Source organism: Oryzias latipes, chromosome 9 (assembly GCF_053564925.1).
Source record: "Oryzias latipes strain Hd-rR chromosome 9, Olatipes_Hd-rR_3.1".
NCBI lineage: Eukaryota > Metazoa > Chordata > Actinopteri > Beloniformes > Adrianichthyidae > Oryzias > Oryzias latipes.
In genome coordinates this window covers 14,898,715-14,913,109 of record NC_136245.1, presented here as the reverse complement: position 1 = coordinate 14,913,109, position 14,395 = coordinate 14,898,715, and the positions used below count along the sequence as shown (strand labels likewise).

General features: G+C 38.8%; 1 protein-coding gene across 7 annotated transcripts in view; it reads right to left on the bottom strand.

The window, feature by feature from the left end:
* slc15a4 (solute carrier family 15 member 4) overlaps positions 1-14,395 on the bottom strand; it is a 38,682-nt gene that overhangs the window by 21,246 nt on the left and 3,041 nt on the right. For all 7 annotated transcript variants that reach the window (XM_020706128.3, XM_020706125.3, XM_078952724.1 and 4 more), the window contains 4 exons: positions 5,221-5,513; positions 4,483-4,624; positions 4,295-4,375; positions 825-1,005 (listed from right to left, as the gene is read on the bottom strand). In XM_020706128.3, coding sequence (XP_020561787.1) covers positions 825-1,005; positions 4,295-4,375; positions 4,483-4,624; positions 5,221-5,513 — 697 coding nt within the window. The remainder of the gene's footprint in view (positions 1-824; positions 1,006-4,294; positions 4,376-4,482; positions 4,625-5,220; positions 5,514-14,395) is intronic.

Below are 14,395 nucleotides of genomic sequence, written 5' to 3'. Positions count from 1 at the left end.
CTGCTCCTCACTGGGAGAGAATCGAACTGATTTCTGAAGGATTTTATAGAGACGTGCACAGCTCTTCAAAATAAATAAACCGGATCTATCATCATCCGCGGAAAGCTTTGGACGGAAGCTCCTCCCACAAGGGGCGGGAACTGAAGGTTGATACACTTCTGGACAAACATCAAGCAGTTACTTTGACGCATGTACATGAATTTGACACGTGAATTGTGTTCGGTGTGAACGGACAATTGGTTTTAATGATGCAAGCGTGAGGTCCTCACGAGAATGTGGGGGATGGGGGTCCCGCGGTACACGTGTGTGCCGAACCGTGGCTCGATATCCGCACAGATCACGGATCATCCGTGGTCCATTGCACCCCTAATCTTTATAGAAAAAACTGTAATGGTGCAGTGATTTTTTTCTTTATAGTTCTTGCTTTTAGGATCAAAATGATCAAAATTTCTATTAAATCATATTTGAGAAGTAGCAAAGAAGATGAGTCATATTGCATGAACCAGGCACATTATATATAATTAGAGGTTTTATTCTGCCTTAGATGAGGTCTGGGGATCAGATGGACAATGAAATTATGTTGATATTTTGATTAAGGACTTAATCCTAATCCAAATCCCAATATTAGCCAGGTTGACTGCTTTGCTAACTTCCCTATTGCACAAATAAAGGATTAGGCAAATGACTGTAAATCCTATAATATTGGAAATTGTCTCCCTGCTAATTGTCAGACCACGTGTTTATTGTTCTCGTATTACTTCTGAAGAGCAGATACTTCTTTGCCTCGAGACTCCATGAAGCTACAATGCAGAGCATGAACTCACCTGCTGCCACTGCTGAACACATGACAAAGAACATCCCCACTGCAATCCTCTTTAGAGAAGAGGGCAGCAGGCCGCGGCGTTTCAGGACAGGGTCCACCACTTTGTCTTTCAGAGGAATCAGCATGAGGATGAGCACTGCATCAAACATAGTGAGCCACGCAGCCGGGAACTGGAACGTCATCTGGGGGATTCGGAGAAAACGAGATCGCATCAAAATCTGCAGGAGAATGAAAAGCAGGCACAAAGTAATTGCACTCCAACAAAAGTTGGCAGCTGTGTCCTCATATGTGGGTGCTAAGGCGCATGGATCTGTCTGGATATTGCTTTGGCACCCCCAGGTGGCCGAATGCTAACACAGTTCAATGAAAGAATATTCATCTAATTCACAATCAGACAAAAAGGGACCAAATAAATATCAATGTAAAGATATTTACAATCAGAGGTGCAGTAGAAACAGAACTGAGTGCAGTGTTGCTCTATAGAGTTCTTTAATTAGTAAGAATATTCACAAATGGAAAGCCCTAAACAGCTGTCTTTCAAAGAGAGGACTTCCCAGCTAATTTAACCCAAGGTCAGGCAGCGTGCTGCACAGAAAAATGCAATAAACCCAGGAGCTTCCAATGCGTCATGGTGCAAGGGGAAAAGTTAACATCCATGACAGCACAATTACAACAAGTGTGGTGGGTTCAGAGAGCTTGCAGGAGGAAGTGTCATGTGTCTAAAAACAACACGAAAAAAAAGCTCAAAGAAACATGGATTCCAACACACCTACATCAGAATGGTTGAAAAATACAAAGAGTTGAGGTCCAGACATCAACACAACCTAACACAACTCCCCCAAAACCTCAACAAACTGAAGTGATGAGATAAAGAAAAGTAGACCAACATTCCTTTAAAAAAAAGGATAGAGAAAGATAACACAAATAATTCTATTTTATGTTTTTTCTGATAAAGGTTTTAAAAACCACTGCTTTTTTTAGCTAGTTTAAGGATCTATAAAATACTAAGTACATATTTCCTAACGTGTAACAAAATGAAGAATGTTTTTCTTTTGAAATATCTGTGAGGTTGGCTCAAATCAGAATGCATTTCTACATGATCTAATCTAAGAAAGGAACAAGTGGAATGGGAAAACAGACTTTGCGATATTGAAACTAGAAAAGCTAGCAACTACTTACAATTTCATGCATTACTTTACAAAGTGAACAATCAAACTGTACCAAATTGCAGGAGCCCTTTTAGTCATTTAAATTCAGAGTGCCATCTAAATTCCTGATGTCTCTCCGGTTTAGCAAAACTGATAGAATCATTTATTTTCAAATTGAATTTCCACTACTTGAAGTAACTGCAAGCGATCTGTACATAGTTCCTCAGAGAGCGTTTTGCTCTTGTTTGCACTTCAGAATACTCAGAATGACGGGATGTTCTACGTGAGAAGACTTCTTTGTAAGAACAAAAGCCTGACAGGAATCATGAATGCTCAGATCTTTATTCATGGCTGTATGAGTTTTGTTACACAGCAGAATGTTTTCTTTTAAAGGACTTCAACGCACAGAACAGATAATGATTCATAACAGCCTGAATAAACAGGGAAATGACAGCTTGGTAGTGTTTAAACTGAAACAACTTTACTCTAAAAGTGTTCTATCATTTAATATTTTATTTTGAAATGTAGGTTTATGTAAACGTTCAGAACTTTTGTTTTTGAAAATCTAAAGGTGTTTAGTTTTTTAATGTAAATGAATTTCTAAAAAAAAAACAGATTTCCCTTCCTTATAAAATAAATGTGTAATTTTAAAAAGAAATGTATAGGTGTGATGTGGGGAAACCTGTTGGTAGAGATGTGAGAAGAACAAAACAATGATCATTAAAACAAATGTAAAACTGAAAAATGAGAATAATTTTATTTTAAATAGGTTAATGAAAAGCATATATTGCTTTTGAGTTGTTGCTGAACATAATAAAAAAAATGAAACAGGCAAAATCAAAAAATGGCTGCATCCTTAACTATTTTGTTTCTCCACCTTTTATGACCGTCTCAGTAAATGTCCCATCTTATGCCATGTATATTGGCCTTCCCCTGATGAGCAATCTGCTCTCATCCTCTCAGGTTTGAAGGGTGCTTTTTCCAGGCAGAAAGTTTCAGCTTTTTGCACAATGGGATTTAGGTTAGGGCTCCAGAAAGCCAATTTAGAAACAGTCCAAAGTTTTGCTTTTGGCTGTTCAAAAACCAGATGCTGCTTGCAGATCATTTTAACCTTAACATGTCTGTCTGGAATTGTTTTCTAACTTCCTGATAAACTCTCACCATCACTTCCTGAGCTCCACAGCACAGTGTGTACTGTCACCATTTAAAGCGGGCAGACTGGGGTTAGAGTTAGCTGCTTTCACATCTTTCTACAGTCTGAATTATTTTCGCTCTCTTTTGTTCAGACCTGTTTCATTAATTTAAAATGATTCTGTTAAGCCATCATTTCCAAAGTGTCTGCTTTTTGCGTTTGTAGATTATACTGTAAGTATGAATTTGACTTTCCTAAAACAGACTGCATTTATTTGTTTCCAAATGGTGTGCCTTTAGCTAAATGCGTCAGGCGATTTGAGGGCGTAAATCACAGAGGCATCTAATCTCACTTCCCTTTTGAGGTTGAGACATGGGGGGGGTTGGCAGTTGAGATGCCTCAGCTCCCTCTTTATTACATAATGCAATCTTTAAAAGAATTAAGCAGAATCCTACTTTAGTTATTTGACATGATTTAAAAAGACAGCTAAAAGTTGGGTGTTGAAAACAAATGAAAACAAATACTCCACAAATGTGGAGTAGCTGAGTATGCAAAAAATAATATGAGTTTTTTGTGAAATGCAATCCTGTGTAGGACTGTCGTGTTTCACTTCACATTTTCTATTAAACTAGTTCACTTCACACCTTAAGCTTGAAAAGCTTCCTTTAATATTTATTCTGCACTTTGAAGTCTGTTCAATTTGATCTCTTCGAAGGCTGAGCATTTTGAGGAGTCGTATATCATGTGGAGCGGCTAGGGGGAGATATCAAAGCCCTCCAGAACTCAACATACAGCACAATATGTGGGGGCGAGTTACATCAGCAACAATCACCAGGAAGCATCAGGTGGAGGCGCTGCTGTGGAGAGATACAGCATCCAGGTTGTTAATCTGAGAGGTATTAGTCTGCTCTGACCTAATCCTGAAGGCATTACAAGCCTATGCTGTTGCCTCCAGCTGTTTCCTGCCATTGTGTGTCAGTGACCAAATGACTCCTTCACTAATAAATAAATTTAAAAAAAGCGTGTTTCTAATTAACTGAAATGCTGGTCAGAGCTTGCTGCCATCATTATTTTGCTTCTAATGCTCAGAGACCATACTAAATCTCAGCAACTGACCACATTATTTTTAATACTGGTAGGAAGAAAAAAAAATGCAGGCACCTGGACAAATAACTATTCTGCATTGGTTACCTGATGGGACTCAGTAGTAATGTTTGAGGATGTACCAGGAATCCTTAGATGGAGGCCCTGCAGGACATATGTTGTCTGCATCTGCAACCCAACACAAACAAAAAAGGGGGATGCTCCATTACACAACCAAAAGTGTCTCTGGTGTAGAGCTACATCACTGCAATTTCAAAAAGGGAAAATGATTTTACCTGGAAGTACACAGTCCAGTATGGGATGAGCGCAAAGAAAACTGGAAGAGTTTTCAACAGTGCTTTAACTTCCTCCACTTTTTCCTCTGGAAATTTCCCCCCGTAGGTCACTTTTGCACTGTCGAGCAGCGTTGGTTTGTCACTTCACAGGGAAACGAGGAGCAAAAAGAAAATATTAAGGGTGCAGAGGAATTCTCTGCAAATATTGTCAATAAAAAATCTGAAACAGTGTTTGAATATGTTTAATCTTTATGTGAGAAGCTTAATTAGCCTTCTAATGTTACCCTTTTTCATGTATTTTTAGAGACAGGGGAAAAAAATCCTTCACACTTCAGTCTATTAATACTAGATCTGGAGATTCAAAAATTACAAAATCCTTAGAAGGCTGCAACATTTTCCAGTTTATACTATCGATGTCAGGTTTTTCAGTCCCCAGTGCTACTTTGGTTCAAAGACAATATAGATCTCATTAGAATAAGTTGTAGCCTCCAGGAATAAAGATGAATCCATACACAAAAAATGTGTTATGGAGTGGGATCAGAGCAGGATTTAAGATAAAGGTCTATCAAAACATGCTGAAGCTGCTGTCAGCTAGCATTAGAAAGAAACAATGAAAAAACCTAACAAGAAAAGGTTTTATATACATTTCCATCCCTTTTTCTTTGCATCTGAGAGATGCACTGGAAATCAAAGAATGACCACCCTTTATACATTTCTTTGATTTTAAACTGTTCTTACCGAAGCAAGTGGGGCTCCTTTGGTTTCTTTGAACAGCAGGCATAGCCAAGGATCTTGAACATGTCTGAAAAGGCACTTCCGTCAGCAGGCTTGGTGATGAAAACAGTACGCCCCAAGAAAAAGACAAGGAAGGACACCCCGAGGCACACAGTGGGGATGATGTAGCCGAGTTCAAAGCTGAAATTTTGCTGGATGTAGGCCACAAATCCCAGAGACAGTATGGCTCCAAGGTTGATGCACCAGTAGAACCAGTTGAAAAATCGCCGCGTGGCCTCGGGTCCTCTGTCTTTAACCTTTGATTACACACAGAAAAGGATCAAATTGACCACATGTCACACATGCATAAAGGAAAGGATAGGTCAACTAAAAAGCTGGCAGTTACCTTTCAGCCAACTTAGCGGCATCTATTAGGGCCTATCATAACCCTGACTGAGCTGCCTTCAGGCCCCTTGATTCATGTTTATGACAGATGACAGGCAGAGACATGTGGAAGGCCTTGTCTGCATGGAAATTAGTCCATTATAAAAGTCATCCCTCACTTGATGAGTCCAATACGTTTGACAGCACTGGACCAACGCATATCATTCATCATTTCCTGTCATGACACTGCACCCGAAGAACTACACAATGAAGGTTTGGTCAGCCGTTGTAACATAAAGTCACTGATGCATTTCAAAGGACAAAAAAGTGAGGAACCCATTTTAAAGGTGAGGCTGATTCCACTGGATTTGTATGCTTCTAGGAAAGTTGTAAACAAATGTCTTGTGGGTAGAGATATCAGAATTCCATTGCTTTAAAAAAATGTGCACTAGAGAAAAAGATTAATAAAAGCCTCTCTACTTTATCTTAATCAATTCCAAGGATCTGTTGTTACTACGCTATGAACTGGCATCAGATTGCTGCAATATAACAAAAAAGTACATTACGATAAGATAAAAGTACTTTAAAGCAAGTGGAACGACTTTTTATTATCCTTTTTTGACCACTAAAAAAAGTTTGACATCTCCTATATTTTTCCAACCACTTAAAATTTTCTATTTCTGGTCTGATATTAAGATATACACACAAACACCGAAAGACCATTATCAATCAAGGAACCAAAGACCACTGCGTGGTTCCAAGAAAACAAAAAGTTGTATATTGAAAGTTATGTCAGGAAGACCTAGAGACAAAAATATATATATTTGAATCCAGATAGGAACAATTCAAGTTCTTTAGACTTTCTGAAGAGAATGACTGCATAGCAACCACAACCCATACTTAAACACCTACGTTTGTTTGGCATCTCTCCTCGAAGAAGATAGGTGATTATTAAAAAGGAAAGAGATACTAATTAAATGTATATGTTTAAATGTGCAGTAGTGGGAGTTTGATAAATTGCCACAAAAAAAAAAACTTTCCCTATTCAATGTTAGTACCAGGTCTTCCTTCTGTATTCTTGAATCCAGCAATACACAGGTTATAGAGCTGCAGTCCTAGTATAAATCCAATCAAGGAATTTGCAGGGAATTTGAAAAATTATATAACTTATTAGTACCCTACAGTTAATCAGATTTAAAAACATTTAGGAAAAAAGCACAGATCAAAACATTGTCATCTCCTTTAAAGGTTTGATGTATTTTCTTTTAAAAGACGGAAGGGTTTCTTTAGTTGCACTTTGACTTGCTGCATACTTCCCCATGATGAACTACATCCAGGCATGGAAAGACCATTGAAAACAATACCAAATGAGACAAATGACCCATGGCCCAACAAACATTTCCAACAGTAGGAACGAACTTTCCTGTTCTGAAAAGGGTAAAACAAACGTCTTCTAACCCAGATCTTAATGGAAACCAAGGTGCAGATAGTAATTTTTCGGAATATAGTGAGCCAGCCAGCCAGGACTGCCAGATGCTTGTTTGCAGGAGCAACCTTCTCATGTGACTGCAATTTAACTATAAGGAGTCTCTATAAACACAATTTCCTACTTAACCACACATCTTCAACTTCTGCAAAGAGTACTGACAACTTGAGTGCATTTATGCGCATGTCTTTTGTGTGCAGGTCTGTTTGGGTAAAGGTTTCTGAGGAAAAGCCAAGAATTTTCTTGTCACCTCAGAAAGAAAGGTTCTTGGAGCCTGATATGTTGCATGGTTGCACACAGACAAAAATCTACCATGTATTTTAACTTCACTGTCAAAGTTCATAACTATTACATCTTCAGATTGTAAAACTTTCATTTTGTTTGATACCAGAGGAGACCTCACCATAGCTCATGCAGTAGAACAGATGCCATACTTTTGGTAAAATAATTAACATGTTTTTATGGTTAAATAGAAATTAGCACACATGTTTTTATTTAAAAAAATAAAAGAAACATTTGAACAAATCAAAAATTTTGAACAAGTTTTAATTCAAATGTTCTCTGTCAGGCATTAAATTATAGGGGAAAAAAATCCAACCTCTTGTTGCTAAGTGAGCCAACATCATGTGAACTAAAAATATATATTTTCAAGTTGATATAAAGTTTTAAAAGCGCCATAAAGAATATCCAGATAAACTATAGCACGTTTCTTTGAGCTGATTATAAAAAGACAAGAATTCAAATTATGACACAAAACTGCTAATGAATTTCTATGGTGACAAAATTAAACTGAGGGATTCTAAACACCATTTTATTTAGCTAGAATTTTTTTAGACTAAAGTATTCTGCACTGCAACATTGAAGAAATTATACAGTGAGGCAAAACTATTTGTCAGTCACTTTCTGCAAGTTGTCCCACTTTAAATGTGAGAGTCTCTTATGTGAGAGAGATTGGTAATGTTTATCAGATACAACTGTTCATCAGACTCAACTGTGAGAAATGTGAAAAACTAAAGCATTTTTTAAACACAATCCCTTCATTTCATGGGCTTGTAAGTAATTGGACAAATGAAATAACTGAAAACAAAATGGTCATTACTAATATTTGGTTGAAAACCCTTTGTTGGCAATGACAGGCTGAAGTCTTGAACTCCTGGACATCACCAGATGCTGGGTTTTCTCCTTCTGGATGCTCTGCCAGGCCTTTACTGCAGCGGCTTTCAGTTGCTGTTTGTTTGTGGGCCTTTCTGTCTGAGGTTTAGTCTTCAACAATTGAAATGCATGCTCACTTGGGTTAAGATCAGGTGACTGACTTGGCCATTCAAGAATATTCCACTTCTTTGCTTTAATAAACTCCTGAGTTGCTTTGGCTGTATGTTTTGGGTCATTGTCCATCTGTATTATGAAACAGTCAGTTTGGCTGCATTCACCTGGATCTGCGCAGACAGCATGTCTCTGAACAGCTAAGAATTCATTGGGCTGCTTTTGTCCTGTGTCACGTCATCAATAAACACTAGTGTCCCAGTGCCACTAGCAGCCATGCACGCCTAGGCCATCACACTGCCTCCACAGTGTTTTACTGATGATGTAGTGTGCTTTGGATCATGACCTTCTCCACACCTTCTCCATGCTTTTCCCTTGCCATCATTCTGGTAGAGGTTGATTTTGGTTTCATCTGTTCAAAGAATGTTTTTCCAGAACTGTGCTGGCTTTTTTAGATGCTTTTTAGCAAAGTCCAATCTAGCCTTCTTATTCTTGAGGCTTCTGAGTGGCTTGCATCTTGCAGTGTGCCCTCTATATCTACTTTCATGCAGTCTTCTTTTTAAGGTAGACTTGGATATTGATACGCCTACCTCCTGGAGAGTGTTGTTCACTTGGTTGGCTGTTGTGAATGGGTTCCTCTTCACCATGGAAATGGTTCTGCCATCATCCACATCTGTTGTCTTCCGTGGACGTCCAGGTCTTTTTGCGCTGCTGAGCCAGTGCTTCTTTTCTTACTTTCTCAGGATGTACCACACTGTTAATTTTGCCACTCCTAATACTGTAACAATTACTCACATGTTTTTTTTCTGTTTTCTCAGCTTCATGATGGCTGCTTTCACCTGCATGGAGAGCTCCTTTGACCGCATGTCTGTTCACAGCAACATCTTCAAAATGCAAGCACGAGTCCTCTAATCAACTCCAGGCCTTTTATCTGCTTCACTCATAATGACATAAGAGAATTGCCCACACCTGCCCATGCAATAGCATAGAAGTCAATTGTCCAAATACTTACAAGCCCATGAAATGAAGGCATTGGGTTTAAAAAATGCTTTAGTTTTTCACATTTTTATGCAATCTTTTTGTCCAGCTCATGGAATAAAACCTGAAAGTCTGCACTTCAATGGCATCTGAGTTGTTTTATTTAAAATTCACTGAGGTAATGTACAGAAATTAAATTAGAAAGAATGTGTCTCTGTCCAAATACTTATGGTCTTGACTGTATGGTGAAGAAACGCTACTTGACTCCTGAAGTGGTCGAAAAATTTATTACATCTGTTCGCTCCAACTCTCCACCTGTCTTACCGGCCCCCTGTGATCTACTTGTTGAAAGTTTTAACAGTAAATTAAAATCCAGTCTCGACTCAGTTGCTCCACTAACATCTAAGAAGATAAGAATCAAACCCACGCCTCCTTGGAGAACTGAGGAAATTAAACAATTGAAGAGACGTTGCAGATCTGCCGAAAGACTTTGGAGAAAACACAAACTTGAAATAAACTATCAATTATACCAAAACCAACTAAAACTATATAATCAAACCGTAAAACAGACCAGAAATTCATATTTTGCGAACATCATTTCTGTAAATAAAAATAACCCCAGAGTCCTTTTCACCACAATTGAATCTTTAATCAACTCAAATGTGAACAAAAACCCAATGCCAGCCTCGGCTTCATTGTGTGAGGACTTTGCAGACCACTTCAGGAGCAAGATTGATTCTGTCAGAATGAACATCATAAAAGAACAGAAAAGCCTCTCTATTGGTTATGATGGCTTGATTTTACCTGAGGAAGCACTGGACAGTTTTGACCTGGTTGAAGCTGCAACACTTGGTCGAGTTTTCTCCCAAGTTAATCCAACAACTTGTTTTTTAGACCCCATCCCTACATCACTTTTTAAATCATTTTATGGGTCTTTTGAGAGTGAGATTTTAAATATCATGAACTCCTCTCTACAGACGGGTATTTTTCCTGCTGCCTTTAAAACGGCAGTGGTGAAACCATTACTCGAGAAAACTAATTTAGACCCTTCAGTTTTTAATAACTACAGACCTGTGTCCAACTTGCCATTTTTAAGTAAGGTTTTAGAAAAACTTGTTTTTATTCAGCTAAACGAGTTTCTCTTACAAAACAACATTTTTGAGATAAACCAGTCTGGCTTTAGGACGAACCACAGCACAGAGACGGCCTTGTTAAAAATTGTTAATGATCTCAGGTGTGCCTTGGATTCAGGTCAGATCTCAGTACTAGTTCTGTTAGATCTAAGTGCAGCATTTGATACTGTTGATCACCTGATCCTTGTAAACAGACTTAAAAGTCTTGGCCTTTCAGGGACTGTTCTCAAGTGGTTCGAGTCGTATCTCATGGAGAGAAGCTTTATGGTAAGCATGGACACATATTTTTCTGGGGTCCATGAAATTAATTGTGGTCTGCCTCAAGGTTCCATCCTGGGCCCCTTGCTTTTTAACATTTACATGCTTCCTCTGGGGAATGTCATCAGGAGCCACAACATCAGTTTTCATAGCTATGCTGATGATACCCAGCTGTACATAGCTATGTCTCCTGATGACACAAGACCAATAGAAGCACTTTTTAACTGTATTTTAGATGTAAAATTATGGATGGCAAATAATTTTCTGCAGCTCAACCAGGAAAAAACTGAAATTTTAGTTATTGGTCCTGAAGCCAAGAGGGAGAAACAGTTTCTGAAGCTACAGGAACTTTCCTTAAGTCATTCGGAAGCAGTCAGAAACCTGGGTGTTATCTTTGACTCTAAGCTGACTTTTATCCCACATATAAAACAGGTGGTTAAAACTGGTTTTTATCATCTCAAAAATCTGGCTAGAGTCCGCCCACTACTCTCTCTTGCTAATATGGAGATGCTAATGCATGCTTTTATCATGAGTAAAATTGATTACTGTAACGCCCTGCTTGCTGGTCTTCCAAAAACCAACATTAGGAACCTTCAGCTTCTCCAGAATTCTGCTGCACGAGTTCTTACAAAGACCAGGAGGCGGGCTCACATCACCCCAATTTTAAAATCCCTGCATTGGCTCCCCATATGCTTCAGGATTGATTTTAAGATACTTTTAACAGTTTTTAAATGTCTTAACGGTCTTGCGCCTTCTTATTTATCAGATCTTTTAGTAAGGTATGAACCCTCGCGGACCCTGAGATCCTCTGGCACTGGTCTGCTAACCATTCCAACTGTAAAAACTAAAACCTATGGGGAGGCTGCATTTCAGCACTATGGTCCCCGTTTATGGAACAGTCTGCCGGAGGACCTGAGAGCCGCAGAGAGCATTAATGCTTTTAAGAAAAGGCTCAAGACCCATCTTTTTAACCTGGCTTTTAGCTAATTTTTATTTATTATTTATTTATTTTACTACTTTTATTTATTTATTGTTATTTATCTATATGTATTTTCTATTTTTATTTTATTTCTTTATCCATTTTATCTTGTTTTATGAACTTGAACCTGATTTTTAACGTGTTATTTTAATTTACCTTATTTCAATGTTTTATCGTTTTTATCAATATGTTTACTTTTTGATTCTCAATTTTTATTCATTTTTATTTCCGGTGCTTCCTCAGCTGGAACCTCTCCCTCTGGGACGGCTGCTGTTCAGCCACTGCGGCTCTGGGTGGGGACCTGCATCACCGCTTAGCTGTGGTGGAGTGGTCCCAGCCTGTGATGTTGCATTTGGCTGTCTATGCGGCTGTTCACAGGGGGGGAGGTTCCAATTACTAGCGTTTCCCGCATCATGTTTTTGTGCTCAGCATATGTTTTACAGCCTATTTTTCATTGTCATTTTCCATCAGTTAGAGAGTGGGAGGTGTGAAAGGCGTGGGGGGCTAGGTACGGGGAGGGGGGCCCTATTATTTATTTATTTATTTATTAATGCTTGCTTGTTTTTATATTTTGTTGTTTTAATGTAAAGCACTTTGTGTTATATTTTTATATGAAAAGTGCTTTATAAATAAAGTTTGATTTGATTTGATTTGTATGTTGGTCCATTCTTGCATGCAGATCTTCTTAAGAGTTGTGATGTTTTGGAGCTGTTGACAGGCAACAAGAACTTTCAACTTCTTCCTGATTCTCTATTAGATTGAGGTCCAGAGACCTGCTAGACCACTCCAGACCCTTGAAATGCTTTTTACATAGCTGCCCCGTTGTTGCTGGGTGATGTGTTTGGAATCATTGCCATGCTGGAACATCCAGCCATGTTTCCTTCTCAATGCTCTCACTGATGGAATTAGGTTTTAGCTCAAAATCTCACCATTCAAGGCCCCATTCATCTTGTCCTTCATACAGATCAGTCATCATGTACCCTTTGCAGAAAAGCAGCACCAAAGCATGATGTTTCCACCTCCATGCTATACAGGGGAAATGGCGTTATTGGGCTGCAGCTCAGCATTCTTCTCCCTCTGAACACGGTATGTGGCGTTTATGCCAAAGAGTTTCATTTTGCTCTCATCTGACCACATGACCTTCTCCCAATCCTCTTCTGGATCATCCAGATTGTCTCTGGTAACCTCTAGAGAGGCCTAGACATGTGCTGGCTTAAGCAAGAGGACCTTTGGAGCTCTGAAGGATTTGAATCCTGGGTAATGTTGTGTGTCCCTCTTGTAACCTTTGTAATTGTGGTCCCAGCTCTCCTCAGGTCCCATGCAGTTCTGGGCTGTTTGTACCTCACAACATAAGAACTTGCCCAGTGCCCCGGTCAAGGCAACTGTCAGTGATCTTGCTTTTATCAATTTTCTGGAGATAAATTCTTACCAAAAAATTAATACTCAAAATCATATAATACAATATGATTCCCTTGTGTCTATTTTTCTCCCAGTTGAAATGTACCTATGATGAACATTGGAGCCTTCTTAAGTGCTTGCATTGTTGGGTTACTGGCAAAATACTTTTTCCCCCACTGTGTGTAGGAGCATTAAAGTGGCATAAACAATAACTATATGCATGTGCACATAGCTTTTTACAGAAGAGACTATGTCACTACTAATAATCCCTCCATAAAGCTGCATGTGCACATCAAAATGTACTTTGCACAAAAGGTGGGGAAATGTTTATTAGGTGAATTATTTTTTGTTGTAACAATCTTTTTTGGCAAGACTTTTTGTGTATTGTTAACTTGTTTGTTTCCCTTTTAAATAGGACCTCAATATTAAAGAATATTTATTTGTGGGATGAGTTAAGTACAGGGGTTGTGCTAATAATTTTCACTGTCTGCACTATACACTCTAAAATGCCATTTGGATGACTCAAGTTTGAAGAAAAAAGATAAACAGACAATTAAAAATGTATTCATCTAACAATTAGGAGTCTTAATAGCAGGGGGAAAACCAAAACACAACCACAACAGCCGTACACCTCCTTGTGCTGGTCTCTTAATGCTGTGGAAAGGTAACCCACTCTCACAAAGCACCCTGGCCACTCTGGTAGGAACAACAGGCCCAGGCTGAGCACACAAGTGTTCAATATCATCCTGCAAACCTTGACTGCACATCCGTGAAAGCTAACCAAGTGCTTGAAGGGTTAGAGAAAAGTCGTTTTCTTGGGAGTCCACTTTGCAGCCTGTCACTGACATCCCTGTTATATGGAACTTGGCATACAGTTTGGAGATGCTACTAGTGTTTCACTCCACACAGTTAAAGCTAAAAGTCACTTTATTACACAGGCCCTGAATGAAGGATAGTGCCAGTTGCTAATCAGGCGTCTGATGGAAAGGCCCTGTGGGTAGCGAGGCTCAGAGAACGAGTCCAAAGCAACAATGATAGAAGTTGTTTAGTATTGGCAGGGAAGATTTGGCAAACTTTTCATGAGCATGACTCCTATACTCAACTCTGCTGCTAATTCCACTAATGCATGCACCTAAGGAGCATGAAAAAATAAAGGAGAACAGACTTTGCAAGCTTTTAGGAAATGCTGCCAAGGACTACTTCTGCAATTAAAAAAATATTTAGCTAAACACCAATGTTGTACTTTTTGTGTTAAGTTTATATTAGTGTTTGTTTGTTTTTTCAAATTGAGAGAAAGCTGTAAGTTCACAACAATATTTA